The following is a 25681-nucleotide window of genomic DNA, read 5'->3' on the forward strand; positions in this document are numbered from 1 at the left end:
AATTATTGGTATTTATTGAGTTCAGTCATTTGGTATTGATCAGTGGTGGAGTTCCTGTCGGAGGTTGGAGCAGCATGATCTTATCTTTTCAGTCAGCAGTTGCGAGGTGAGTTATCCTCACTATATCAACAGGGTCTAAGGCACCAAGGCCGGCCCTTTATCAGATGGAAATCCGGGTAGTTGTTACGTTATTGCTTTGCTATATGTTTGCATCCTGGTGGTTAGGATGGTGTATGTGAGAGACCTGGTTAAGGTCGGAATCCTGGTATATTTAGGATGATATTATGTTAGTGACCAGTTAGGTCGGTATCCTGGTTAGGGTATGTTATGTATGTGATCTGCTAGATCGGTTGGTTAGTGATGAATTGCTATATGATTATATGTTTATGTGCACATGGTTGGTTGACTGGGGTTGGGTTGAGGCGGGTCCTACTTTGTGCTATAGGCCAACATACCCAGGGCGAAACGGATATTCTGAAGGCCCAGCGAGCGGTCCGGATAGGCTGTAGGCCCCACGAGGGTGGACCAGACGTGTCGAGGCTTAGAGAGTGGACCAGGCTGACTGAAGGCCCGGTGCGAGCGGACCAGTCATATTGTAGACTCAGAGAGTGGACCAGGTGGGTTGAAGGCCCGGTGCGGGCGGACTAACCACACTGCAGACTCGATGTATATGGCTAGACTTGGAGGGTGGACCAGGTGGACTGAATGCCCGGTGCGGCGGACCAGTCACACAGTATACCCGAAGTGCATGGTTGTTCTGTTATGATATGATATGTTATGTGTATGGTATATGTGGTTGGTATTTTGGGGGTATCTCACTAAGCTTTCGGGCTTACAGTTGTGGTTTAATGTTTCAGGTACTTCAGGAGACCATGGCAAGGCAAAGGCGTGATCATAACGCTCCTCATGATCATGTTTTATGATATGGTTCTGGGAATACTCTGATAATAAATGTATTGAAAACTGTCACACCCCCGAACCAGATGGCGGAAACGTCCAGGGGCTTGTGCGTGACTTCATCTTGAAATATCATTACAGTGAATATAATTGAAACATAACATCATCATCATCACACATGTAATATAACAACATTCATTGTTTATATCGAGTATTGTATTTGAATATTACATGCCAAAATAGTAAGAGTATAATGAAACAAAATATAACACAATATCCACTAGTTTGTTTCGTTCATCCTGCTTCAATGGTTTCCTGAGAATACAAGTTATTTTGAAAACGGTCAACATAAAAATGTTGGTGAGTTCATAAGCATGTTTGTGAAAATGATTTGTATAACTTTGAAAACATCCAGAAAATCCGATATTTTTTGAAAACTGTTTAGTGTGTTTGCGTTAGATCTTGTATTAAAGCATGTATGTTATTGTTTATTTGACTAAAACGGTAAAGAAAATGTAGAGAGAATGTAAGAGCATGTAAAGAGAATGTTCCCAGACAACCTGATGTTGCCTGTAAAAAACAAAAGGTGTTCCGTAAACTTCATAACGTTAATTCTTCTAAGCGAGCCGTCATAACCATACTAAATAATGACAATTTCACCTGTCTTGGCGTCGTTGGACGTCGATTTTGACTTTGATTATGAGGTTTTCGTCACCCTAGACTGAGTTAGTCTAACTGTAGCGAACAGCTGAGGTATGGGGTGTCATCCCCGTATAGATCTATACACAAATCCTCGTTCTCCCTCCAAGAGACTCTGGTTATAACTACAGGCTACGATCGTACACTTAATAGGTGCCAACCGACAAAAACTCGCTAGATCCTTAATCGAATTTACGCGAAGAGAAAATGTATAAATCATTTCAAGACCTAAAGGGAATGAGATTATATAACATGGGTCCGAAATATATATGAAAGGACAACTAAGACCCATTTCACATGTAAAGTATTTACAAGCCCAAATAGCACACAAATAGTATCCAAGGTCCGTCGCACATGTTAATGGGTCAATGAGGCCCAATAAACATATACAGGACCTCTCACACATAAAAATGGGCCACTAGGGCCCAATAACCTATAAAATGATCAAATTAAATCCATTTGTTGGTTTATCATTGGTTTTGGCTCAAGTATTTATTAAAATATCATAAAAAGAAGAATGCATATAAAACCCATTCCCAAGCCCAATAAACATGTAAGTGGACCACTAAGGCCCACTATACGTGTCTATTATTTCCAGACTCAAAAGGAATGTGAATGTCTATCCTAAGCCCAATATACATGTAAAATGACACTAAGGCCCACTAAACATATATATTATTTTCAGGCCCAATAAGGATATGAATATCGTTTTTAACCCGTTTGTTATTGTTTTGTCTATTTTAGCTTGATTATTTACATAATTGATATCTAAAGCCCACTTTTTGTAAAAATGACGTTCTTGGCCCAATAAGCCAAAAATTTACAATTAAGGCCCAATTTTTGTAAGAATAACACTTTAATCTCCAATTTTGTTAAAAACTTGTGTGATGACTACTTTGTGGTAAAAATAACATTTTAAACCCATTTTTGTCAAAAATATCATTTTTGGCTTGGTTTTTGTGAAAATACACATTTTTCTGGTTTTTGGCTTTCCCGACATAGTTTTTAGAAAATTTGTAGAAAATTCATCGTAAGTCGAAATTTAGATCCGTAAATTCTGGAAGTTTGGAAATTTTGTCTACTTTATTCACAATTTTTCTCATAATTTTTGATGGCCTCAAACTAGTGTGAAATTACTCTTCTTCACAGGTTGGTCCGAAATTATTTCAAATATGATAGGCAGTTTTGTAAAATTCGCCAAAAATTGTAGAAAAATGGTATGAATACGTGAGAGTAGTCATTTTAAAGGTATAAATCTGAACTTTATCCATGTAAAACAGTTTTGAAAAATACTTCCATTTGGAGGGTCAAAACAGTCCGAGAATGGACCAAAACTTTTCTGTCAAGGGCTGTTTTGTGAGTTTAGTTTATAGATCTTTGAACCCAACACTCATTTTTGCTATATCAAGTATACAAATCCCAGATCTACAAGTTTACATGTATTATATGAGATAAAACATACTTTTCTCATGTTTCATATGAAGATCCTAGTGATACACTTCAAGTTTCTTAACATATTTGTAGATTAGTGAAGAAATCACACATAATCACCAAATGTTTCAAGGAAATCACACATAATCATGCATATACACATAGATCTACACAAATCAACTTGTATTCTCCCCCAAAAACAAGTAAAAACCAAAAACAAGGGGGTATGAACTCACCTTGGGGTTTGGATTTCGGTTTTGATGATGATAAGAAGAAGATGGTGTAAGTTATGACTCTAGCTAGCTTCTTGAAGTGATCTTCGAATCTTGATGAGTTCTATGGAGCATGGTCACGAATTTGAGGTGGAAAGAGGAGTGATTTGAGTTTAAAGATGTAGAAAATCAATTTAGGTTGTGAGATCTTACCAATGATGATGATCTTTGATGAAAACTCCTCTTGAAACCACACACCAAAACTCGAAAATTTAGAGGAAGGAGGATGAGTTCTTTAGAGACTTCTTGAGAGTGTTTGAAGGAAATGAAAATGGTGGGGAATGGAGGGTTTGGCCGAATTTAGAAGAAGAGGGAGGATAAGAAGATTTAGGTGATGTTTGCATGGATATCCACCATGCAAACATGAGGTGTCATAAGCAAGATTTTCTTCTTTTCTCTTTTTTTTGTATAAATGTGAGTTGGGCCTAGATTTGGGCTAGAGTAATAAGAATGAAATGATTTGGGCCTAACCTTTGACTTGTTCGAAATTTTGTGAAGCTCCAAGCATTTTTCGGCCCATTGGGCCCTTAAGAAGGTTCACGGCCCACTAGGGCAAATGGAACCATTTATGGCCCAACATGACCTATTAGAGATAAAAATGGATTATTTTAGACCTACATGGCCCAAAATGCTAAAGTTTTATGAATGTGGTCCATTTGGAATCCAATTAGGGTTCCTAGTACCAAAATAGTCAAATTGAAAATTTATTGGTCCATTAGGCCCAATAAGGGGATCCTAGTCCATAACAAACTTGAACCAGGATTTTTAAGGTTTACAATCCATACGAGATGTATTGTATTAGCTTTTGACTTTAAATCAAGAGTTTTGAATTCAAACGAATGGTTTTTATTTAAGCATAGAGTATGATATTCACTTAGAATACAAGCCTTACAATAGATGATGTTTTCATGAGAATAGAATTTCCTAGCAAAAATGCCAGTTGTGACAAAAACCTTTTGTAATAACTTAATGAAATTTGGTTGTTTTTGAAAAGTTTAAATTGGTTGGAAAACTTTGGATGTTACAGGAGAGTTTTTGAGTGAGTTATTGAGAGTGTTTAAAAGAAAATGAGGATGGTGGGATGAGTGGTGGTTCTCGGCCATAATTAAAGAGATGGAAGGGGAAGGATAAAAGGTTAATACATAATGGTTAAGGGTGTTTGTGCTTAGATATATGTTGTGTAATTAACTTGGTTACCCATAAAATAACATTGAGGTGTCACTTGTTATATTCATGGGCTTTTTCTCTCTTTTTTTGTTTTTGTTGGGCCGAGAGGGAGAAAGAAGAGAAGGAAGGAGGAATTGTTTGGGCCTTAAGTGATTGATTGCAACATTATGAGGCCCACTATATAAATTTTTCGGCCCATTAAGCCCGTAGGACGGCTCACGACCCAATAAAAGTCCATTAGGTGGTTTAAGGCCCATTAGGGTAATTGAAATCATATATGTCCCAACAACGCCCATTAGAGATAAACTAATCCATTTTAGGCCCATATGGCCCAAAATGTTAAATTTTATGAATTGGGTCCATTTAGAATCCAAATAGGGTTTCTAAGCCCAAACTAGTTGAATTGAATGCTTATTGGTCCATTAGGCCCAATAAGAAAGTCCTTGTCCATCATAAACTTGAACCGGGATTCTTAGGGTTTTCAAGCCTTAGTTGACTATTGAAACGTTTTGTATAGAGTTTTGAACTTTATTTGTGAATCTTGATTAAGTTAGTTGTCATTGATTGAGCATAGTACATGATATCAAACAAGAATTACATGTATCACAATAGATGATGTTTACATGAGTAGCTAAAATGCTAGTTGTGACAGTTTTGGCTTATTAAAAATGAAATTTTACTTGTTATTTTTGGGACATTATAAGTTGGTATCAGAGTTGGGACACAGGTCGATGTGTTTGACAGGGACGTCGAACCCTATAATGGGGAGTGCAGGTGGGTTGCACCTAATCCCACATCCGTTGGGAAGGAGAACTAAGCATTTCCTATAAGGGGTGTGGATACATTCCCTGTCACAACGCGTTTTAAAGTCGTGAGGGTAACAGATCCCATAAAAACTCTGCAGTTAAGCGTACCCATATGGGAGTAATTAAAGGATGGGTGACCCCTTGGAGAGTTTTCGTGTCGGGAGCCACAAACAGACAATATTATGATAAGTACCAAATACAACAAGTGTGGAAGAAAAGAATTTGTGCATACATAAAGAAGGGAATGAAGATATGTTATCTTCAATTTCTCAGATGATCTTGATTTGGAAGATGAAGTTACTTGCATGAACAAGACCAATAAAGATGTATTATTGAGTAAGTTATATGATGATGAAATAACAAGACACTAAAGATGTATTATCGAGTAAGTTATATGATGAAAAATGCAAAAATGTTATGGATGAGTCAAACCTTGATGTTGATAAGGGCATTATAAATGAGTTTTGAGCTACATGTCAATTACATGAAATTTTTATTAGTCTTTACACTAGAAAAAATAAAAACCCATATTGGCCATGGATGAATTCGAGAGCCCAAACAACTCATCCATATGTTGTGCAATTATATAATTTTCAATGGATACAAAGTGTGCTACAAAAAATGATAGTAGAATACTCCTAGTTAAGTACTTAAGTTTTGTAAAGAGGAATGTCGTTTCAGGCTTTGAGGTTCCTAGATGTGTAATGAACACTCATTCAATATTAAATCTTTGAAGAGTGATCACAATTGTTTTAAGAACTTCAAGTTGGGTTTAGTTTTCACATATTCCTGGATTGGAAGTTGCTACACAAAAGAGCTATTACATAGGAAAAAAAATTGACTGATAAGAAGCCAAAGGTTATTAAAAGTTTGGAATTGAGGCGAGTATATAGGGCATTATAGGAGCGCTATAAAACATAAATCTTCTCTTAGTGTGGGGACGCTAGTGGATCGCTAAGCAAAACTTTGGTCCAATGGGACAAAAATTTCAATTAAGATGTGACACAAAAGGGAAAAAGAAAGAAAAAAAACATCCATCCTCATCATCAAAATTAACCCTAGAAACTTGTCTAGACGCTTTCAATGTAATCCAGTCCCATGTAACAAACAAACGCAGCTTTAAAACCCAAGCAACAAACGGTGCATGATAATACAAGTGCACGAAGCATTGACCTCCTATTTTCCATGGACGAAGTTAAAGATTCAAACAGCAATCGGAGAAAAAACAAGTGATACCATTGAGCGAAACCTACACTTGATCGAGCATTTGAGCTATGTATTCTAACTTCTACATATATCTAGTTGCTAGGTGTTTATGCTACTAAGGAGTAATGAGAGTGAGTACTACCACTAATACTATGACTGCTACTACTACTACTATTTGTTCTTCTTGCCACCAGCTAAAATACGTTGGATCTGTAGACCTCTGCTGAAGGCTTGGTTGAAAAGAAGCCTGGTTTGGAAATCATACACCATTGGGAACCATGCAAGTATTGCCACGGGAGTGAAGATCATTACCCCCATTATATACTCATACCCTCTTCCCAGTGCCTTCACCGACCCCCACATCCCCAATGCCTTCACTGCTGGTCTGCATGCTTGTGCTATCTGCAAATCAAAATTTACAACATACTTTCAGTTATTTGTTTATTATACCATCCACCTTCCATTTCTTCCTGTTACAGCATTATTATAGCATCCTACTTTCATTTCTTCCTGTTACATCCTAGTACTTTGAAAAAGCTAACTAATTATAGCAATGTAAGCAAACGAAACTAAGTTGATGTTTCCTTTTGACTTAATGGGCCAAATGGGGACATGACACAATCCTATGTGCTTCTGTTTACTTTATGGAAAAATGAACGACTTAATACAGAACCAAAGTCGGGGAAAGTAAGCTTTCCAAATTAAGTCATATTTGTCGACAGATTTGCCTTCATTAATTTTTTTTTTCATTTGAATATCTTTTATACATTTATCTATCCAGGCAATGCGCAAGCATACCTGCAAGATTGCCCATCCTGTTGGCATGAATGCAAGTAAGCTTGCGAAAATGTCTCCAACAGTAAGCCCAAGGAATTGGAAGAGAACTATAAGAGTGGCCATCAATGCAATAAACAGGAACAACTTCAGGAGTCGGAACATCAGCTGGAAATCAGCACTGAACTTCTTCCTACCCATGGAAACAATCTGCAAAAAATAAAAACCATTTTCTATTACAAGAGGGATAAAAGAAACGCCAATGGTATGATGGAAATTTGGTTACAGCACCTACCTTCAAGATCATTATAACCGCAAGAATTACAATCCAAGATAAACCGTATATCTGTAATGGTTGCAAGAAAAACTTTTATCTTAGGTAGATGTTACTAGTGAATGGAATGAGTCATTACATTCCATAACCCTGTTTGGTTGGGGTGTAGGAATGGAATGGATTTTTCACGAGTTTTTTATATTATATGTAAGTATAAGGTATAGTATTAACTCTATTCTATACTTCAAAGTTCATATTAATTATGAATAAAGCACTTCCATTTACAAAAACAAAAATTAGAGATAATAAAAGCTAACTGAAACACAAATAAGTTATAACAAAAGAAAAAGATAATGCAAGAAATAGCCAAGTACTATGATCTATTTGTTTATAATAGCTTCTTACTTTCAATATTTTTTCTTTTTGAGATTTTTACTTTGGAAAATCTACCCAATTATAGCACTGTACTTTCATTTTCTTTATGGAGAATGTACTCGCTTATGAAAATTGCTCTATATGGGTAGATTTTTCAAAGTACAATGCTGTAAAAGGAAGATATGAAAGTAGAATGCTATAATAACAAATAAATTAAAGTAGATTGTTATTTCTTGCATTTAAACCTAATGAAAATAATATTTTCAGTTCTGTTTAGAAAAATAAAACTGTTGTTTAATTATAATAGTGAAAAAAAATCCCAAAAAATTTGAATCATTAAAAGTGTTGCAATTTTTCATTCCATTGTGAAGACTGAAAATCAACAAAATGGAAGTAATCACATTCCTTCATGAATGGTGAATTACATTTCCATTAGGCAAGAGAAACCTATAGAATGGTTCATTTGAATAGAATGAACCATTCCATTCCTTCTCCGATTCCATCATACCAAACAGTACCTGATTTAGGTTTTACTTACCATGATGCTTTTATCGCTTTGGCTAACTCTAAGTTGATAAACAATCCCGTACTGGTAGCAGAAGAATCTGAGAGAAAGGATTACTTCCATAAGACGTCCAATCAGACCGGTGTACTGAAGGTGCTCCTGTTCCTCCTCCCACCACGATTCCCAGCTCTTGTTCGCCGGAACACCAATTCCACCACGGTTACTAATCCATGTCGACCAATCTTCCCAATCCTCCACTATCTTCTGCCACTCAAACCCCGAAGGATTAAAAAGAAAAGGAGCAAACAGCCATGACACCACCAGAAACCACATGGAAACCGTTAGAAAAAAGTAGGCAGTGCTGCTGGTGGCTGCCGCCCCATATGCCTGATAAACCACCAGCAAAATAAACAACTCCATGGCTTTTGTAAAATGGCTCCGTGAATACATTCGGTAGTTTTCAGCAAACTTCTCGTGTCTGACCACGAACCCGCGCCCGGTGGCTCGGTACTTGGCTCCACCGTGCAAAATGGTTCGACCGAAATAGTGGAGTTTTGTGCCGAGAGAGAAGGTGAAGAAGACAGCAGCAAGTTGGAGTTGCATGATGATGAAGTCACCCATGGCTGTTCTGAATCCTCTTTCTAGTCCGATTTCCATAACCATGGGTAAGGCCATTAAAAGGCCTAATTGGACTACAGATTGGGAAGCCATGACGGATTTTAGAGCAGTATCTCCCTTTGCTTTTGCGGATTTCATGATGGCTCTCTCTAATCCACTTAAAGAGAGGTATAGTCTTCCGTATAAGTATGCGTACACTGTAAGGACCACCAGCTGGATGGTATTAACAGAAATGTTGTGTCAGCTATAAGGAACTAGATAGTTGACATTTTAGTTGCCTCTTAGAAATTAAGGTTGCTTTTGTTATATGGGACGAGACTGGACAAATTTATAGGTTGAAGAGGGCAAATATGTCCACATGTTGAGAGATTGGGAATGAGTCCGTGGGTGGGACAAAAATTTGTAATTTTTGTCTCATTGACATGAGTACTAATCCTAGCCAATGCATGCTAACATACTCTACTTTTTCCTAAGCTACAAATGTAGTTACATGTATTTACCGATAGAAGAAACATGCTTACTTTTTTCTACCGAAAACAGCAACATATAACCCATAATAGAAAAAATTTACATATTCTTACACATATAACCTTTAATTCCTTAATCATAAGAGCACAATACTTACATTTCTTTACCATTAATAGCAATATGTAACAAATTGAGTATAATGCACATGTTGGTTATGAAATGTAAGTACGTTACTATTATAGGTAAAAAGATAAATTATGTTGCTATTATCAGTAAGAAAATAAAAGCATGTTGCTATTATGGGTAAAAAATAAAGTACATTGTTCACATCGGTAACATGAGTGAGGTACGTTGCTATTCCCGCAATTTACCCTAACTTCCTAGCAAGTCACTTTTATATATCATGATCATTATCCCTAAATTCAGAGTCTCTTTAGTTTGTCTAAGTAAGCTGTTGAGCATATAATTGGATATAGTGCTTTAAGATAGATGAGTATGCATTTGTAATCAAGAACTGAGTTACTTCAAAATGGTTAGTGATTTGGTAAAGTATTCCAGATATAAAAGCAGTTGGGAACTACCCAAGCAGATTGTTTAAGATCAGTGAATGATCTTAAGTACCCATTTGTTAAGTACATTAGTAGAACAAGGCACAACAGAATGGCCTCAACTGTGTTTTGTTTGATAGGGACTAGGACTGATGTTAATAAGCCAAAAAATTGCAATTTTTGGTCCCAACAAAGAAGGTAGGGCACAGATTCCCTCACAATCTCTCATCTATTCAAAATAAGTGAATGCCCTCATCATCATCATCAAAAGTAGTCCTAGAAAGCTAGTTCAGTCCTGCCTAATTGAAAAAAATGGAAAGTCCGATGCTATAATAATTAAAAAACAAAGAAATGAAGTACATGGCATCAGGAAAGCATTACCATAGAGCTGAAATAGAAGCCCGTAGTCGTGTAGTAAAATGATAACATCCGAAAGAAATCAAAGCGGTGGCCTAATCTGTAGATATCACGACTTAGAGTTTGCTCCCCATTACCGCATGCTACTTTAGCTTCAAAGAGTGAGATTTGGTTGAGGCCAACATCTCGTCCCTTCCCAACTTGTATGTACTCATGATGAGTTACATTACCACGTCTCAGCGTTGAGTTGAACCCTAGATCACAATAAGTTGCATTTTAATGGAAGTTCATCAAAGAGAGTATAAAAATCCAAGAATTTACCTGCAAAGATGTCCTCGCTTAGGTTAATGCCTTTTGAAGCTTTGCTGATGCCACCTCGTGTAATGTGGAAAATTCTGTCAAAGACATCAGGATGCCCATAGTGGAACCGTACCCTGAATCAAACCAATAAAATGCATAACCAGTTTGAAATAGCAACCTTTCAATTCTTACATCAGTTTCAAATGAATTTGACAGGATGGGAGATAACATAACAGGTTGTAGTTGTACTGTGTTTGGACCGAAAACCAAAATAAGTAATATATTAGATTGATTTAGAAGAAGTGACATACTTTAAAGGCCTTGCAAGGACACGTTGACCAATAGTGACAAAGCTCGTTTCCTGATTTGACATGAACCAGGCCAAAGAAGAAACACTGCAGGGAAAAAAATATGATATTAAATACAAGTCTAAATTTAAGGCCAAACAAAAGTGTAAAGCTAATTTGAATATGGAACAAACCTTCCGGTAAAGATGTGTTCACGAACCCCCAGAATTGTTGGGGGTCTCACTCCATGATCCTCATGAAATTCTTCAAGCAGGTTACGCATTTTGAAAGCTTCTTCCAAGTAGTTGTCCTACAACGTGAAACAAAAAACAATAACAAATTATTTAGGGACGGTTGGTTCAGAGAATTTTTTAAGGAATGGAATCTGTTTAATGATCACGACGGAATTGAATTCTGTCTATTTGGCAACCTGACATGCCACGTAGTGGAATCTCAAATTCCAATTCCATCGGAATCAACTAAGCATACCCTTATAGTAATAAAGACTCATGGGTTTAATTTCGAGTGAGGTCAAACCAATCTGAGAACTAATACAAATAGATAGGGATGTACCTGGTTCATGTCAATAGTCTGAAGGGCTTCCCCTCTTGTAAATATTATGGCGTGGTTTTGATTCTCAGGCTTCCCTTCTCCTATTTTTGCTGATCCGGGTAACTTTACCCTGTAAATTTCCTTCAAGAATAAAAAGGATGCACTCAGCACTACATTTCAATAAAGTTTAATGCACTTTCATTAATTTATTAATTAAAGCATCATACTTTCATTTCTTCCTACTACAGCATTGTACTTTGAAAAATTCTACCCAATTATACCAATGACATCCAAATCCAAAGCCATTTTTATTGCTATAAGGGAAAAAATGGAAGTACGATCATATAATTAGGTAGATTTTTCAAAGTACAATGCCTTAATAAGAAAATAATTGAAAGTAGAATAGTTGCAAAGAGATCAAATCAAAATCATGAATATTGGGCAGAAACTAGAAGGTCAAGTACCTGATCAAGATTATCTGCAGCTTTAATCAACACAGAATAGTAGACCTTATGAGATTTTCCTCCTTCTCTTTCTTCCACTTCATCGATGTATGCTACACGAAGAGACGGATTGCTGCACAAGAAGATTTTATTTGATTACTAAATAGTATAAATTTTTTTTTATATTAACCTCTATTTTCCCATGAAATACTTACTTAACCATCAAATTCAAAATGTCTGTTGCACGACGATCACCACTACGCTTCTGGTTTCCATAATTTTGGCATGTGGCTACATAAGTAAATTTCAAATCAGCCAAGGCCTCTAGTTGAGCATACAAGGACTTCTGGCTTTTCTTGTCCTCCTCTGACGGAATGGTGATGGCTTTATAGCCTTCCAATATTTCTGTTTGGTTCACATACAAAGAGTTAGGGACAGAATATTACCTTCAACATGTCAGTTACATAAGATTCTTTTGCCTCCAACGGTTCACCATAATATTCTTATATTATTTTATCTACCTTAGAGCCTATTTTGGAATAGCATCCTAAATAAGTTGGATCAAATTGAAGAGCTCTTGGCTATGACTGACATAAATAAGTTCAGGATTCTTATCAAATAGAAGAAGGGCCCTTGTAGAGACTCACTAGGTGATAGAAATCCATTAAAGTCTGTCTACATAAATTAAAAGGAAGGCTAATATATAACTTTACAGTTGGCGTATACAACCCAAAATTACAATACTTTTGGCAAGGAATTGTCATGTTTATAAGACACTTGATTCGCATAGCCATGTCAAATTTCAAGGTTGGAATCGGAATCCGAATTCCACTCAATGGCATGTTCACAGGGATGGAAGTCAATTCTGTCGGAATCCTTCAACTTCCATGTTTGATGGATTTGATCATTCCCAAGGGAGGGAAGAAGAATTCCATTCCATTCTTCCCTTTTTTTTTACTAAAAGACCAAAATACCCTCATTATATATTGGAATAAATGAAAACAATAACTCAACTAAATAAAAAAGTTATTTATTTTCTATTATTGAAGTCCATTCCATTTACTGCCAACCAAACGCATGACAGATTATCACTTTAAAATCCAATTCCTTTGACAGAGTCCATTCCTTCCAAAGACATTCTATGAAACATTTTAGCATATGCACCCGATAGTAATAATTTGCTCTGACCTTTTTCAGTAGCCATGTCAAGAAAAGCCTGAAGCTTCAATGCCCTCCGGTAGTACATCATCCCTCTAACTGAAATGCTGACATCCATTAGGAATGCAATAAATTTTTTGAGAATAAACTAATATGTGGAAATACCTGTTCTGCAGAGAGTTTGTCCTCTTAAAGAAACCCAATGACGGAGTTGTAATATGCTTTCATCACTTTCAAAAATCTCCGCATCTTCTTTGCAATTGATGCGTTCCATGAAGTTCTCCCATTCATCTGACAAAACAATATTTCCATTCTCAGATAATCATACGACTATAAGTTTGTGGAAGAAGTTGTATATACTAAAGAGGTGAAGTTTAGAAGTATCGGAACCTGGAAAGATCTTTCGCAGGTAGTATTTGATTGATATACCATCTTCATTTTCCATGTCAAGGTCGCTCTTTGAATAAACAGTCTCCTCACTATAATACGGGGTCATGACACTGCACTTCCAATCGATTATGATCATCTCATACTGACGAATGCAATTCCAATTAACTATGATTGTATTATACTGATGAACTAAATATTATTCTGGATTCATGTACTAGTACTACCATACACCGCACTCTATTTGATGCACATGATGTGGTGTTTGGTGTTTGTACGCAAGAAATAACCATGTGCTTTCATTTAGTTGTTTATTATAGCATCCTACTTTCATTTTGTTTTTCTATTACAAATTTACAACATTGTATTTTCATTTTTTTCCTAATTAAGGCATTGTACTCTGCATTTCCTATTTCCTACCAATTATAGCACTGTACTTTATAATATCTTTTCTTATTAGGACATTGTATTTTGAAAGGCTTACCCAATTATAGCAACGAGAATTGCTTTTGAATTGTATGGCATTGCTATAAATGGGTAGATTTTTTTAAATATAATGTTATAATAGGACGAAATGAAAGTAGGATGCTTAAATACACAAATAAGTGAAAGTATGTTCCAACTTCTTGCATTTAACCTATACATAATAATTGGCTTTTTAGAATTTTCAACCTACAAGGTAAGTATACCATGAACAAAACTTCATGTACCTGAATGATAACATTTTACGGACTCGAGGTGCACGTGGCATATCCATGAACAATGAATTTGTGAAAAATGTGATCCTCCGCCTTGCTTCAAGGTTTTTAGGCACATCCATGGCAGATTCATTTACTGTCAGAAGAAGATAAAGCCGCTTTATCTGTAATGACCACAAAGTAAAGGTTAAGTGCCAATGTCACTGTGTGTGTGGGTCCATGAACTAAAAGTAAATAATATGTGCAATGGGAAGATATGGGTAACCTGTTCTTCCCATTGGGCAGTAACAGGAGGAGGAAATGCAATTGCAGGTCTTGAGTCCATAGCTTTTTCAAACAGCTGTGTTCCAGAATCCTTGCTACCATGCCCTAATTCCACTAGTTCACTGAAACAAACATCTACGAGGTCACAATTATGTTTGTTGAACTTACGAGAATAAAGTTATTGAAAATATGGCCAAATGCAAGAAATAACAATGTACTTTCATTTATTTGTGTATCATAACATCCTACTTATCACATTTTTTCATATTACAACCTTGTATTTTTCACTTTTTACTTACTATGGAATTGTACTTTGAGAAATCTACCCATAGCTAGCATTATACTTGCACTTTCTATTTCTTTATAGGACATTATATTTTGAAAATTTTATCCAATTATAGCAATGAAAATTGTTTCGTACTAGTATGACAAGGCTATAATTGCATAGATTTTTCAAAGTACAATATTGTAATAAGAATAAATTAAAGTAGGATGGCATAATAAACATATATTATATATATGGAAGTACATTACTATTTCTTGCATTTAAACCTTGCATATATATTTCCTAAGAAACGATGATGCATTTTTGTTATACTAATGGAATGCACAAAAGCACAAACCGAATTTCATTGACCATCATGTCCCGCGTAACTACTTCTAACATGTCCTGAAGCAATAAAACCACAGTGTTGTGCTTAGATTCATCAGCCTCTTTCTGCAATATGGAAATTTTCACAATGTTAAATAAAGTGATCAGTAGTAAGCTAACATCTAACTTTTATTTCTCAAGGACTCACCAGACTTTCAACCAGTTTCACAAATTGGTTACGAAGAGTAGGTAGAGATCCCATTCTAAAATTCGTTAGAAAGGTGTTCTTTGAAATGTTACTTTCAACTTCTTTTATAATGATACCAATTATCCTGTCATCAGAACAACAATCAGATGTAAGATGTTTATTTTCTACATAATTTAGTAAGCTATACCAATCTACTTTATCTGGCTAATCTCGTAAGCTATAATTATACAACTTAAAATACAAAGTGATTTTTCATTTTTGAAGGAAGAAGAAGATGCCGAAAACCAGTTTGTTTCCACACCACAAAGACAAACAACAGTCTATCTTCTTGATCAAACGATCGATAAAAAAATATCTGTAGGTGATGTATATCGATCTAGAGAAGGAATTCGATAGGGTAACAAGGAGAGTGATGTGATGTTGAGAAGAAGTCCCTACAATGTATGTTGAAGTGATTACGATGCACATGATGACATGATAATATGATTGTGCATGAGAAGTGTATGATACACCCTACACCCTAAACCCTAAGCAATACATACGTTTTTCCTATTACTACAGGGTTTGGTCATTGGTGTCAAGGTCCATCAATTTTATAGAAGTGTTTGACTATCAAGTATATATCTAAATTGCTATTCACGAGAAGAGAATCTTGTGCACTATAATAAATAGCATCCATAAAGTTATAACAATGACAAAAGGCAAGTGGGTAACTATAACTTGGAGATTTGCCAAAATAAAGGAGAATTTGCAATTTTTTATGGATAGCCCAAATTAGAAAATGTTTCAACTTCCATAGAATAGAGGGATTAATTTCTATCAAGTTTAACCTCTTTATAATTGCTAACAGGTTTCATTTTCAGTGTGTTTTACTATTTTGGGGTAAAAAGCTTCTTGTAGGGGTAGATGTGGAAATTCAGAAGATTAACCTTTTTTCGGTATGTCCAACAACTAAAGCATTCAGCACAAGTTTGAAGGACTCGTAGCACTCAATGACAGCACACTTCATATATTCATCAGCACATATACGCTTCCAAAGATCAGCATCCTTGGATCGAAACTGAACTGCCATGTCAAGTGCAATTGGAACCTTGCTGGCAAGCAAATATGGTGGCCACTGAATTAGGTTAAGGCTGGGATCTGAAGAATATGGAACTAACATCAGGTCCATCTCCCTGCAATAGACAAATTTGGAGCTAAGTTTGAACTCCTTTTTCGATAAATTAAACAAAATCAAAAGTTGGATTAGCAGCCTTGCCTGTCACTTATGAAATCTTCTTCACGGAAACTACATACAACTTCATTCCACAATTGAGCAAATTTTGCTGCTTCAGTTCTCCTATTTGGTGTAACCTATTTTTATAGTATAATAACATTCTCATGAATCATTCGTCTACAAGTTAAAGGTTCTTATTAGCGTATTATATATACTTTGAAAAATCAAGTACCTCTGCGAATCGCTTAGACAGAGAAAACCCCTTTTTCTTAGCCCTGTCAGATGGCAACAAATACGCATTGAATGCACCTGGTATAGACTGGAAGCGTGACCTTAGCATGCCCAGTGTTCGTATCTGTGACAATAAACAGGAATGTTATCAAATTTGCTTTTGTTTACATCTTACAGTCAGAACTCTAGTAGTAGTCTTGTGTTTCTGTTTCAATTTTGCGTTTTTCAAAGTTCAGGGACTGTTTTGCTATTTCACAACTTTCAGTGTCTGCTTTAAAAGTTCAGTTCAATCACCAATCTTTTGGGTAGTAGTCTCTTGGTTCAGATTTTTTCAGCTAATCAAGATTGAAACTAAGACATTGCCAAATGCAGATGTGTGTCTTCTTAAGAATTAACACAGCTGGATATTTAAAAAGAGAGTATCACAATACCTCTCCCAAACGATCAAACGCCCCGATATTACCACCGCACAAAGTTGAAAATATAGCATACCAAATTTGAGTGTCCATAAAGTAAACCTGAGTAATAAATATGAAGCATATCATGCCAGTGGACAATCAGAGATAACAACAGTAACAGCAGAAACAACAATTAAAGATGAAAACACTAATATTGCAACTAAGCAATGAAATAATAAGGTAGAAGATACCAAAATAACAGGTAACCAGAGTGCAGCAACCGCTCCATAGTTTTTTTCAGCTGCATGTTCATGAAAAAATATGAAAATCAATAACAAAGAATAAACAGGGAAATGCAAGAAATAGCAACGTACTTTCAGTGACTAGTATATTAAAGCATCATGCTTTTATCTCTTCGTATTATAGCATTGTACTAGAAAATCTACCCAATCATAGCAATGTCATCCAGATACAAAACAATTTTGCACAGCTAAAATTGGGTTAAATTTTCAAAGTAAAATGTCCTAATAAGAAAATATTGAAAGTACCATGCTATAACTGAGAATAAAAGAAAGACCTAAAGAATCACAAACCATTTGGGAAGAATTCATGCCAAGCATACTGTACACGTCTGATTTTCATAATCTCTTTTGTAGGCTCGATTAAAGGTTTTATCTGTGGAGCAGAAAATATTTACTGTAACAGAATTTATCCAATTGTTGACTTCTATCTAATGTAACATAAAATTAGAGAGAGCTAACCTGAACAAAATAGCTGAAAGAAAACTTTGCAGATAAGAGAGCTACCCAAAAGAGGGTATACCTGCCATTGACAAATAAATGTAGCTGTAAATTTCTGATAACTGTCTACGAAATAATATGCAGGTAACAAGTTAAAGACTCTGCACTTACTTCAAAAGGGCAAATTGACTTTCATGCATTCCTCTCCCGACATAGATTCTGGGCTGCAGATAACCAGATAAAACGATGAAGATTATCAATTAATGCGTATGAGTGAGACTTAACTATTAATGATTATCAGTTATCATTTCTGTTTGATTGTATTAGCTAGCTGTAAAAAATGATGTTTTTTATAGTAACAAAGGGGAAATTTCTCTGATTATACAACCATGAAGGAACAAAAAAATAATTTGTGGTTATGTGAGTAAATACACATACACATTCATTAAGTAGAACATAGCAAAAATACACAGTCAATATCTGATAAATAGTCTGTACCATACTAAACAAATAAGAGGATGAGAAAAGATTTTGGATGAGAAGGTAAAATAGCAACATATTTTCGAAAAACAGTCACTTTGATATCACGAAGCAGAAGTATCACTTCAAAAGTTATACCCATCTACATGAGCATGAATATCTTCAATAGGACCAAATTAGTCTTTTCTTATCGTTTAAGAATAATTAATAATCATAATATACTAACAACATGATTGTTGTACAGCTAAAATTTCAAGATGTGGCGATGTTTGTTAGTAGTTGAATATTGATATAAGGTCATATGGGAATGATATGATAGGTACATGTTTGTCCTTTATTGTCCGTACAATACGATACAGCTCACAAATGAGTGTGTGATAAACCGTGGGGACGGTTGGCTCACTAAATGTTTTAGGATGGTATTTTGGTCTTTTAATAAAAAAAAAAATTTAAAAGAAGAATGAAATTGAATTCTTTCCACCTACCCTAGGAATGATGAAATCCTTCAAACATAGAATTTGAAGGAATCTGAAGGAATAGAATTGTCCATTTCGAAACCAAAGACACCATGTGCCTGGAATCTCAAATGCCAATTCCATCAGATTCCACCAGAGTCCACAGACAAACATGCTGTGAAACTTCAAAGAAGGGAATAATAGACAAAAGTTTGTACCTGCGACCACCATAGAAGAAATCTTACAATAAGCCAATCAGAGTTTTCAATCCATCGTCGAAGCATAGGGAAAATGAAGAGTGCTGCTGAGAGTAAATTTGGAATCAAATACAACGTCACAGCCATGAGATATAAAGAAGGAATGCCCTCAAATCGGTCAAGGGAAGAAAGAATATCTTTTATTCTTCCAAATGGCATTGAGTTATTGTCGTTTTGGTGTATGTAACATAGTGGAAGAACAATGGACCATGCAAGGCTATCAATAATCTTCAGAACGTTCCTCAATATATCTGTACACTTCCATCTATGATATCCAGGGAAGTTCAAAACAATGTCCAATATACCTATTACAAATCAAATCAAAATAAATTTATAAATTTCAGAATAAGTGGAAATTCTGCATTTACTTAAGAGGGTTAACCGCAAGAAATATCAATGTGTTCCATTCATTTGGGCATCATAGCATCCTACTCTCATATTGTTCTAACACATCATTGCACTTTAGGTTTTTTTTTCTTATTAAAGAATTGTACTTTAAAATTTCTACCTAGTTCTAGCATATACTTTTAATTATTTTCTTATTTAGTACATTGTACTTTGAAATATCAAATATCTACCTAATTATGGCAATAAAAGTTTATTTGTAATCGGATGACATTTTCTACAAGTGAGTAGATTTTTCAAAGTACAATGTTGTAATAGGAAGAAATTTAATGTAGGAGGCTATGACAAACAAATCAATGAAAGTACGTTGCTATTTTTTCTTCTAATCGTATACTTAGATGATTGACAATAATTGGCCAACAACCTGAAGTATGATCTGCCATATATTTTACTTGCTTACTTGAATTAAAATCTATAAAAAAAGGTATGCCAAATTCTTCTGGGTGCTCGAGAATTATATGCAAAGCATCAATAGACAATGATTATCTTCTCTGTTTTGTATTCTAGTTTCTATAACTATATTACAGGAAATGGGGTTTTTAAGGAATTTGGAATTTGTACGTTGTTTTCTTCAATCTGTTAGCCAACACTGGCTTTCTTGGGAGGCTGGCTAGTACTATTCAGATTGGAATTTTTTATGAATTCGCTCTATAAGAATTTCATTTCTTTCACATATTTATAGTTTTGTATAGTTATCATGAGTTAAAAATAAGAAAAAGAGTTCAAAGAAACAATCCCCACAGTGACTTGTAGTACGTTACGCAGTGAAAGTTGTACCTTGCTCTCGGTATACAAATTTCAGCACTTGGAATGGGGCACCTAGATGTTCCATAATCCATATCATATTTGATGAAAAAGGTACTTACTAATTTTAGAAGTCAAACTGCAATGTACTCTCGCCACTAGCTAACTTTAAAAAGTTCATACGTTACTAATAGCTATTATTCATAAACATAAATAAATATATTTTAAAAAAAAAGATCAATACTAAAGTACCATGCACTATGACGATGAGGCTAACAACTCCTCAAGTTGGAGCACAGAAGGGTTATTCCAATTTTAGACAAACTTACTGTAATGAGTTGTAAGATCACTTTATCACTACAAGTTTTAATCCAGACATCAAACTACGTATTTTGATGCATTCACAGACGTCACAGAATGATAAACATTATACTTCCAGATTTTAATATATATACCCAAACAGCTCTTGAAAATAATCCATACGATGATAAAAGATTGAAAATCAAGAACTGACTCAATAAGACGAGGGTGTAATCATCGGAACAAACCAACTGATCATAAGGTATTATGATTATTATTAACTTGAGAAATAAAGAAAAAGGAACATACTTTGGAAGAATCGAAGAAAAGCTGCTGTAATGAAGATACTGGATAATCTATATAACACATCCTTGTCAAAGATATCCGATACCGGAACATCATTCCATGCAAGGATAATCATAATCTGCAATTGAACAGTTCAAGATAAATTGCATTAAAATGTAAATTGCAGGAAAGCAAAATTGAATCTATATCTGTTTCTTACCTGAAGAGCTAGTATGAAGAATGTCCACAAACGGTCAAAACTTCGAAATGTATGCCAAAATGATCGTGTCTCAACAAAATATGATTTTCCAAGGCTTCCAGCCTTATGAGGTGCTAGCTTTCCCTGTCATCAGGTTTATATTTTTTAGAAAAGAAATCCGCTTGTCCGTTGAAACCCCCGGTGTTTATATTCAAAAGAGACGAACCTGTGTCGTGTCACGTGTTGATCTAAAAAAATCGCCATCATCACGCATAGGCCAACCCAAAGCAAAACAATCTGGTGACCTATAATATCAGAGAAGAAATTTTGTTCAGAAAGTTTGAGACCACTTTTTTTTCTCATCAACTGTTTCAAGACTTTACCAGAAATATTCATTAAGATCGTCATAGTTGCACCAAGCAGAGTGAGGGGCCTTTCCATTTTTGCTTCTCTTGGTTTCCTTGATCATTACAACAAGCACCATTAATTAATTCTTAAAAACATCACATTTGATTAGATGTGCATGGGGTTGCAGCTGGAGGCCTGGGGTACCTTTTCAATGACCCGATAAATTGGAGTTATAACTTTGCGAAGGAAGGCTTCATCATCCCCACCATAAGAAGGCTTGATATTTTCTCCAGTCACAATGCTGACGTTTCCAGCCAACAAACCATGGAGTTCATATGCCATCTGAATGGATAGTATGGCATGGTCATGAAATATATAAACAATCTTCAAATTCATGCGTTAAATTTCGGTCTAATCCAAGAAATAGCAACATACTTTCATTATTTTTTATTATTATAGCATCTCACTTTCATTTCTTTCTATTACAGCATTGCACTTTGACTTATTTTCTTATCAACAAACTGGAATTTGAAAAATCTAACCATATATAGAGTTGTACTTACAATTTTTTTTTTCTTATCGGGACATTGTATTTTAAAAATCGACTGAATTGTAGCAGTGAAAAATGCTTTGTATTTGGATGGCATTGCTATAGTTGGATACATTTTTCATAGTACAATGCTGTAATGGAAGTGCATTGCTATTTCTTGCATTTACTCCTAACACTTATTGGCACACATAGCACTGTAGAATTGTGATAAACTAATGGAGTACTTACATTGTGAAAGATATAGCACAGACACTCCGGCATAAAGCGTACGTTAGCAGCCTCGCCCCAGATAAGAAGATAGAGGCCCATGTAGAGTAGCTTCCTCTGTTGCACTTCTTCTTGTTCTTTAGGGAGCCTGCAAAGCAACGGCTTTAGTAAACCTATGGACCACAAAAAATATTACATGCACACAACTATCAACTACCATAAAAGATTACATTCGGGAACAATACCTGGGTTATATAACTCACCTTAAGCTGTGCGGTCTTCCCAAAAATTTGCACCAGGTTTTATAATTTTTGAAAAGCTTGTTCATAACCACATCGACTGCTCGATTATCAAGCTGCATCACAGTGACTTTAGAAGTTATGCAAAGCAAATTAAGACATGTAAAACATTATGATAGTTTATACACAAGATGTTGTGTATGCATTAGGAGTGTATACATAAAGAAAGATCATTTGGTTTGTACTTTGTAGTTGTTGTCATGGAAAACACATAAACCAGTCAAAGAGTCAAGAAGGTTCTCTCAGAATGGACAAAAGTAGGTTTTACATGAGGTGCATGCCTTGTTAATCGGCTCAGGCTTAGGCGTCAGCCTTGCTTGAGGATGGGCAAGTTGCAAGATCAGATGTTCCCTTTGGTTCCTGACATTGTCTTTCTGGAAACATTTTCAAACAGAATGTACATTATGCAATAGATATATAAATCCAATATGTAAACAGCCACGGTCTTCAATAGTAGAATTAATCTTGATAGACTACATACCTGAAACCCAAACATTGCCCTTAGCCAATCAAGAAGATCCAATTCTCCTGATATCTGCCAGTGCTGATCAACAGAGGCAGGCCAATTTAAGCGACATGTGTTCCTCAGAGCAGACACTGATGCCTTAATCTGCGGTTTCCCAAAAATTAATTGAAATATAAATTTCATCTTTAGAATTAAAATCAATAGGAGGGGTACCTCCTCAAACTGCATGATGCATTGTGATTCACCGGCAGAATCAAGAGGCAGAATGTTGTAGGGTGCATATATAACCTGCTTTGCCTCAACCTCTCTAGCTGATGCAATGATCTATGCGTACAAACATCAGATATATTATGTAATGAACAAAACCATAAAATAACCAATATAATGAAAAGACGGGAGCTGACATCAGCAGGAACTTCTTCGGCCTTTTCAGACTTGTTAACGGCGCAGAGGACTTCAAAAAGCACTCCAGCCACCTGGTAAGCTTTTCCAAGTTGGGCTCTGGTGATAAAGACAATGAGTAGAAGATGTTAATCAAACTTTCATTTTCTATAAAACTTTATTTTTATTGTTCTTCAAAAATTACATATATGCTTGACTAGGTACCTATCTGCTTTTTCTCCTTGATCGAGTGCCTTGACATATTTTTCATAATATTGTTTGTAGAAGCTCTCAATTTCCCGCCCATCCGTCTTTTTAACACGAGCGGCAACACTTGAGGCATCGTCCTGATGAAGCACATTGCCAATTTCAGTTACTTTTCTTTCGAAACTCAAGGAATTCGTTATTAGATAGATCAGATATTTAGTAAATTGGATATGGAAGTTGTAAGTGACACCGGAATTTCGAAAGGTAATCCTTTTCGAATGAGTAGCTAATGAGCCCTAATCCCCAAATGCATGCTTCAACTGTGGTCTATTTTGAATAATGGCATTTATATACTTGTCTTTAATTTATTTTCAGTTCCGCCCCGCCTTTCTCATTAGCATAAAATCAAAAACACAATTAATTGGAAATATCATCTCCCTTTTTAAGAAATATAAGTTTTCATGAATCTTAAATATATAGTAGTATGTTTCTATGGATACTAAATCAAAATCCTATACAATGATATGCTAAAGATAAAAATTTAAAAATAAAAATAAAAATTAGGATACGGAATATCTAAAAGTTATTTAACATTTTGATAGCATTATTTTCCAATTTATGTTCAATTTAATTTTGAAAAACATTATGATTTCTGTTGAATTTAATCATCATGTAATTTTTTGTGGCCAAGACCATATTTAATATAAACAAAATTAAAATATCAATTAGTTTTTAAACAGTTAAAATATATAACGTGTAACCTTTCTTTTGAGAAAACAATAGAAGTTAAAAAATTATTTTAGTTCGAATTATATTCCAAACATTATAATTTCAAAGTTTTTGATTTTAATAAGACTGTTAAAAGTAAACTATAACTGAAAAACAAACAATAGCTTTTTATATTGCATAAAAACAAGTAAAAGAACTTAAATGCATAAATATATTACCCTTTCTAAACGTTGGAGGAGAGCGGTTTTGAACTGGCGAACACCACGTCCATTGGAGCTTTGATCCAATCTATGAGCTTTCTCAAATGCATAGAACCGACCTTTTTTCATACATAACAAAACATAAAAATTAAAAAATAAATAAATAAATAATAAGTAGTTTGCTGATAAAAAAAATAACTATAGTTATAAGTAGACATATTTGATTGTGAAAAAGTTTTTGTATACACCATATAAGCATGATCTAAGAGAATGAATGACCAAGTATCAAAACAAGGAGTTGAGAAGAGGATAAGGGAGAAGGAATTACAAAGATAAGCAACACGAGGTCGGTCTTGTTGAATCTCAGTTGCAACACGAAGAATGGGGGCAATTTGTTGGAGGGACGAGGGGACCACCTCGTTATCAAAAACCTCCATGGAGAAGGTGGTTGTGGCAGCGTTTCGTGAAGGTCTCCTCGTCAACCCTTGTGGTCCAGAAAATTCAGCACTTTGGGAAGACGATGATGCCATCGCCTTTCCTGATTTCTTTCCCACGCTGCCTTCTTCCATCTTTCTCCTTTATCTCCTTACCTCTTCATTCTCTCTCCCTATCATACAATACGCAGTTACACATATTCAACAACAAAATTCATCAGTTTCAGTAATCTTAATAGTACAAGATGCAGGAACAACTCTAGCAACAAATTCAGAACAAAATGTCAGCATAAACACATGCACATAAGTTAGGGCTGTGCAATTCCAAAGAATACACGAACAAACAATTATCAAGTTCAATCGATCATTCACCTCTATTATTCTATACAGGATATGCTAAAAATTAATCAGACAGTCGTTAATCAGACAGTTCCTGAAAATTCAATCGGAGCTGGAAAACACACGAATTTTCAACAGTACGAAGTTTTTATATATATGCAAAAGCTGGTCAATATTTCAATTTTTTGTAAATGAAAGCTAGAATCCTAGAAAATGCATAATCAAATCTCAATCTCAGAACTAATCTAAAGCTCTGTACAAATATATTATGAATCCTATTCAACATTCGCAATCTGTATATATCATTCAAGAATTGCTCTGGAACTTTCAAAAGAATATCAAACAGAAGCTGAAATCCTAAAAAAGAGTACACATGCAAACAAATGAAAATTGAACTTTCATAGAACACCCTGACACACACCTAACCTGCACTAATCCATTCTCGATAAGAAAACCTTCATAAGTTTATTCAAAAGTCGGTTTCCATATACATTGTGCAAAATTAAGTAACTATAAAATTTAAAA

The 25681-nt window shown here is 35.2% G+C and overlaps 1 protein-coding gene across 2 annotated transcripts; it reads right to left on the reverse strand.

The window, feature by feature from the left end:
* Positions 1-6489: 6489 nt before the first annotated feature.
* Positions 6490-24929, reverse strand: LOC145069291 (callose synthase 5-like). 2 transcript variants are annotated; one of them, XM_079016232.1, is made up of 41 exons: positions 24712-24929; positions 24402-24502; positions 23473-23594; positions 23271-23367; positions 23080-23190; positions 22882-23010; positions 22682-22774; positions 22365-22456; positions 22123-22249; positions 21549-21686; positions 21380-21456; positions 21223-21301; positions 21018-21140; positions 20822-20936; positions 19025-19368; positions 18043-18095; positions 17893-17953; positions 17725-17806; positions 17383-17432; positions 17165-17251; positions 16735-16857; positions 16545-16639; positions 16216-16461; positions 15287-15410; positions 15110-15204; positions 14488-14608; positions 14235-14386; positions 13528-13637; positions 13303-13428; positions 13168-13236; positions 12195-12384; positions 12001-12112; positions 11558-11677; positions 11179-11294; positions 11009-11092; positions 10719-10831; positions 10422-10651; positions 8440-9237; positions 7548-7598; positions 7277-7462; positions 6490-6880 (listed from the first exon to the last, which is right to left on the reverse strand). In XM_079016232.1, exons 1-41 carry the CDS (start codon positions 24911-24913, stop codon positions 6650-6652), a joined length of 5775 nt encoding a protein of 1924 aa, XP_078872358.1. In that variant the 5' UTR covers positions 24914-24929; the 3' UTR covers positions 6490-6649. The 2 variants fall into 2 exon arrangements, with proteins under 2 accessions (XP_078872358.1, XP_078872357.1); XM_079016231.1 differs by lacking the exons at positions 24402-24502; positions 24712-24929 and having other exon boundaries at positions 23473-23737.
* Positions 24930-25681: the final 752 nt, after the last annotated feature.

This window comes from Lactuca serriola, chromosome 8 (genome assembly GCF_051521515.1).
Source record: "Lactuca serriola cultivar US96UC23 chromosome 8, Lser_US96UC23_V15, whole genome shotgun sequence".
Classification (NCBI taxonomy): Eukaryota; Viridiplantae; Streptophyta; class Magnoliopsida; order Asterales; family Asteraceae; genus Lactuca; species Lactuca serriola.